Source organism: Argiope bruennichi, chromosome 4 (assembly GCF_947563725.1).
Source record: "Argiope bruennichi chromosome 4, qqArgBrue1.1, whole genome shotgun sequence".
NCBI lineage: Eukaryota > Metazoa > Arthropoda > Arachnida > Araneae > Araneidae > Argiope > Argiope bruennichi.
This window is the reverse complement of record NC_079154.1, coordinates 65,991,559-65,996,968: the sequence shown is the minus strand read 5'-3', so window position 1 is coordinate 65,996,968 and position 5,410 is coordinate 65,991,559. Positions and strand designations below refer to the sequence as shown.

Sequence of the window (5,410 nt, the reverse complement as noted above, 5' to 3'; positions counted from 1 at the left end):
TATGATTTATTAGTGGAGATATCGTCGATGATGACGAAATTGGTGCGAAAATACCAAGAATGAGAATTCTGTTGTGGATAACTGGTCTCGAGTGACAGCAGTCCCAGCAAAGAGGTATGGGCAGTATTATCCTTTGAGTTATTAACTAATTAATTTCCCGAGTTGAAGTTAATTTTATTTTTAATGAGTCATAATTAATTTCCCGAGATGAAGTTAATTTTGTTTTTGATGAGTTACAATTAATTTTCCGAGACGAAGTTAATTTTGTTTTAATGAGTTTAGAATAAAATTGTGATAATATTATTCTCGTGAATTGTTTGGAAATATATATTTAAAATGGCGGGTTTAGCAAAATTAAAGAAAGATGAATTAAAACTCGTTGCCGAGGAGATAGGTTTGGTTGTTGCGGAAGGCATGAAAAAGAGTGAAATAATACGTTTAATTGAGGAGAGTGATGTGTACAAAAATGACAACGAAGTTGTTAAAGATGCTGTGGATCGAATAATAAGGAATAAAAACCAAAAATCCGATCAGGATAGTGAAATAGAACTAGAGCGTCTTAGATTAGAGAGAGCTAAAATAGAATTACAATTAGCGCAATTAAGGGCTAATGAAAATAGTACTCAGACTTCCGTTAATGTAGAGCGTAAAACCGAACCAGAAGAGTCTCTGGATAGCTTATTAAAGTCTGTGAGAATATTGTGTATTAAACCACCGAGCAAAGCTCAGGATTGGGGTTTCTTTTTTACTTCGTTAGAGAGAGCACTTAATACTAAAAAGGTTCCTGAGAAATATAAAGCGGAGATTTTATTAAATTTATTAGGAGAAAGAGCTTCTAATATCCTAACTTATATTGCTGAGAAAGACTTAAATAATTATGAAGAAATTAAATCAATTGTACTAAGAGAATTCGAGCCAACAGCGCAAGCAGTTTTAGAGAATTTTAGATACGCTACTAGAGATAATGAAACTCGTGTGCAATTCGCGTCACGCTTAATGACGAGTTTTGAATATTATTTAAAATTAAGGGATGCTAAAGATTTTGAGACCCTAAAACAATTGATAGTTTCGGATAAATTATTCCAAACGCTGGATAAAGAAACAGCAACTCATATTAATATTAGGCAAAATCAAAAGTGGTTTACACCTCTCGAGTTAGGAAAAGAATGTGATCTTTATTTTGCTTCCAAAGGCAAAACCATTAATGAGATGAGAAGAGGGCAAAATTATAGCAATAAATTTAAACCAGCATCAAAAGTATTTTTCAATGAGATGAAAAATAAAAATTGCGATTTATGTCTAAAAGGCGAGAATCATCCTTTGTATGCTTGTCCTCAATTTAAAAGACTTTCGGTTCTTGAACGCGTAGAGGTAGTAAAAAATAAAAATGTCTGCTTCAAATGTTTATCGCCTAATGGCAGCGTTAAAAAGTGTTCGTTTAGAAATTGTTTTTGTGGCAAAGCTCACAACAAGTTAATACACTTTTCGAAAGAAGCAAAACATGTTTCGTCTACGAATGTAAAAACCGCCGAAGTCATAAATAAGTCGCAATCGGAGGGGAGAAATTCGGAACAGGGTCCGGTTTCCCCCAGTGAGTGGGGTCCGACCTTTGTCGCAACAAATCTAACCGTAAACAAGAATGTTGTTTTGTCGACTGTAAGATGTTTGATAAAAGACAGATGTTCGCAATGGCAGGAAGTAAGATGTCTTTTGGATAACGGCTCACAGTGCTGCCTCATGAGTCAGAATTGCATGCAGAGGCTAGGACTCCAAAGTGAAAAAATAAACCAATCTATTTCTTGTATTAATAATGCCTCGCTTGTAGTTAATCGCAGAGTAACAGCAATTGTGGCTAGTAAAAATAAAAGTTTCGAAAGAAATATTTCAATGTTAGTGGTATCAAAAATAACGGATTTAATACCGAATAAGATGATAGATATGCGTGTAAATATGCCAGAATCAATTGACCTTGCGGACCCTAATTTTAATATTCCGGGCAAAATAGATATTTTAATTGGCGCTGAATACTTTTTTGAAATAATAAAGCCGGGAAAATTAAATGCTAAAAATGAGAATCTGACGTTACAGGACTCTGTATTTGGGTATATTGTAGGAGGTAGCGTTTCGAGTTCAGTTAAATTAAATGCTAACTATTGCGGTTTAATATGTGGAGCAGAAGAATTAAATTCAAACTTGAGAAAATTTTGGGAGATTGAGGAAATGGGTAATGAATTACCTAAAAGTAAAGAGAATGCTATTTGTGAGGAGCATTATGCGCGAACACATAGAAGAGATGAGACAGGAAAATATACTGTGGCGATGCCATTTAAAGAGCATTGGTCATGTCTAGGGAATTCAAGAGATATTGCTCTGAAACGACTCGAATCGCTGTGGACTCGCCTGTCTAGAGACCAAAAATATCTGAAACTGTATTCTGATTTTCTAAAGGAATATGAGGAGTTAGGCCATATGAGCGAGATACAAGATGAAAGTGTTGAACCTGAAGTGACATATTATATGCCTCATCATGGCATCTATAGGCCTCAAAAAACGACGACTAAACTACGTACTGTGTTTAATGCGTCCACCTTGACTAGTAGTGGAAAATCGCTCAACTCAATTCAGTATAACGGTGGAGTGATTCAAGACGATCTATTTACATTGCTAATTAGATTCAGAAAACATATATTTGCCTTTACTGCAGATATTCGTCAGATGTATCGTATGATCAATATAGATGAGAGTCAAAGAAATCTACAAAGAATTTTGTGGAAAGAGGGAGCTAATGAGCCCATTAAAACGTATCAGCTAAATACGGTTACCTACGGAACGGTTAGTGCTCCATATCTAGCCATGAGAACACTTAAGCAAATTTCCATTGACGAGGGAAAAAACTTTCCAAGTACTGCATCAGTCTTGTGCCATGATTTTTATATGGACGATGTTTTAAGTGGAGCGAGTACATTGGAAGAGACAAAAACTTTGCAACATGAACTTGTTGGCATTCTAAAAACTGCCCAGATGTCGTTACACAAGTGGTGTGGAAATACTTCCGAGCTTATTCCTGCTACTGAGAAAGAGTATGAGTTCTCATCTACAGATGAAATTAAGACTTTAGGGATTGCCTGGAAGGCTAAAACTGACTGCTTTACCTTTAAAGTAGATTTACAGTATAATGCCCATCCTACCAAAAGGTCGGTCTTATCCATTATCGCCCGACTTTTTGATCCACTTGGGTTACTTGGGCCAGTGATCACGAAAGCAAAAATATTCATGCAACAATTGTGGTTGCTCAAGATCGATTGGGGTGAAATGCTTCCCGAGAAAGAAGCTAGTGAATGGCAAGAGTTTGTAACATCTTTAAGAAACTTAAATGACATTAACGTAGAAAGATGTATTGTCATTCCAAACGCGGAAGTGAATGAGCTTCATGGATTCTGTGACGCGTCTGAAAAGGCATATGGCGCTGCAATCTACGCCAGAACAGTCGATTCAGCGGGTGAAGTGAAAGTGAAGCTAATCGCGAGTAAATCTCGTGTGTCACCAATCAAGCAGGTAACTATACCTCGTTTAGAATTATGCAGTGCCGTTCTGCTCACCAAATTGATGCAGAAGGTAAAAAATGCCTTAAAAATGGATATTACGTCAGTATCGTATTATTCGGACTCTACAATCGTGCTTTCGTGGATGAGAAAAGAGTCACGAGACTTAAAAACATTTGTTGCGAACAGAGTGGCTACTATTCAAGAATCCACAGAAATGAATCAGTGGCATCACGTTCCTTCCGAACAAAATCCCGCCGACGTCATTTCAAGAGGACTTGATCCAACGAGAATGCAACAAAGTGACTTATGGTGGTTTGGTCCAACCTTTCTCCAAGAACTGGTTGTGAACTTTCCTGGTGATTGCGACGACATCCACTATCCATTGGACAGTTCTGTGCAGAACAGGGACGTTTCTTCTGAGAAACTTTATTTAGCAGAACTCAAAAATCCGACTAATTTCTGTTTAATTTCAGCTGTGGACTCATCATTTTTAGACAATATACTTAGTGTAACAAATAAGTTTTATAAAATAATTAAAATTTTAGCCTTTATTTTCAGATTTATTAATAATTTGAGAAACTCGACCAAAGTGTCAGGTCCTTTAACCACCAAGGAACTGCAGTTGGCCAAGTTAACTTTAGTCAAACTTGTTCAGGTAGCTGCCTTTAATTGTGAAATAAAAGCCCTCAAAAAAGGTGAAAATGTTAATAAGAGTGAGGTAAGTTGCTTGAACCCATTTCTAGACCCAAACGGTGTCTTACGTGTTGGAGGAAGACTAAGTAATTCTGATTTATCATATGATAAAAAGTTTCCCATATTACTTCCAAAGAATCACAAATTCACGTTGTTAGTTATGCAATATTTTCATCTTAAATATTTGCATGTTGGTGCACAAACATTGTTGTATTTGGTAAGACGGGAATATTGGCCATTATCTGGCAGAAATACAGCCAGAAAAATTATTCATGATTGTGTTATTTGTGCTAAAACTAAACCTAGAACGGTAACCCAAATTATGGGAAATCTCCCAACCAATAGAGTTAAACCTAGTTATCCTTTTACTCATGTTGGGATAGACTTTTGTGGACCTTTCTATATTAAATACAAGGGTCAGAGGAAAGGCAATTATCAAAAATGTTATGTGGCTGTTTTCATTTGCTTTTCTACTAAGGCAATCCACTTGGAAATAGTCACTGACTTAACTGCAGAGGCAATGATTGCCACTTTAAAGCGCTTTTTTAGCAGAAGAGGTGTTAGTTCCTCTATCTGTTCTGATAATGCAACTAATTTCAAAGGGGCCAATTCAGATTTGAAACGTTTGCAAAATATGATTGGTAGACCCCCAGAGCCTTTAGCTAATTACTTAACAACTGAACAAGTGACATAGAAATTTATTCCACCAAGGTCACCTAACTTCGGTGGCTTATGGGAGGCGGGTGTTAAATCTTTCAAACACCATTTAAAGAGAGTTGTTGGTAATGCGCGTTTAACAATGGAACAGTTTTTGACTATTGTTTTTCAAATTGAAGGTATTCTAAACAGTCGCCCACTGACACCTTTGTCATCAGATCCAAACAATTTTGAAATTTTGACCCCAGGCCATTTTTTAATCAGCCGTCCCATAAATTGTATTCCTGATCCAGATTATGCAGAGAGAAAAGATAATCTTTTATCTCAATGGCAAAGATTGAGCAAAATGGTCCAAACAATTTGGAAAAAATGGAAATTAGATTACTTAAATAATTTGCAAGCCAGACACAAATGGCAGTTTGAGAAACAAAACATCTCAAAGGATTCTATGGTTCTTTTAAAAGATGATAATCTTCCCCCTTGCCAGTGGACAATGGGAAGAATACAAGATTTAA

The 5,410-nt window shown here is 36.3% G+C and overlaps 1 protein-coding gene across 1 annotated transcript; it reads left to right on the top strand.

The window, feature by feature from the left end:
- The first annotated feature begins 414 nt into the window (after positions 1–414).
- Positions 415–4,932, top strand: LOC129966343 (uncharacterized). The gene is made up of 4 exons (XM_056080764.1): positions 415–690; positions 2,089–4,053; positions 4,201–4,263; positions 4,717–4,932. Exons 1-4 carry the CDS (start codon positions 415–417, stop codon positions 4,930–4,932), a joined length of 2,520 nt encoding a protein of 839 aa, XP_055936739.1.
- The last annotated feature ends 478 nt before the right edge of the window (positions 4,933–5,410 follow it).

What these genes read in the sequence shown, in the direction of transcription:
- LOC129966343 (XM_056080764.1), top strand. Translation starts at nt 415, where the DNA reads ATGAAAAAGAGTGAAATAATACGTTTAATTGAGGAGAGTGATGTGTAC. An exon ending in TGGATAGCTTATTAAAGTCT is followed by an intron (nt 691 to 2,088) that starts GTGAGAATATTG and finishes CTGACGTTACAG; the next exon opens with GACTCTGTATTTGGGTATAT. An exon ending in TTTTAGACAATATACTTAGT is followed by an intron (nt 4,054 to 4,200) that starts GTAACAAATAAG and finishes AAACTTGTTCAG; the next exon opens with GTAGCTGCCTTTAATTGTGA.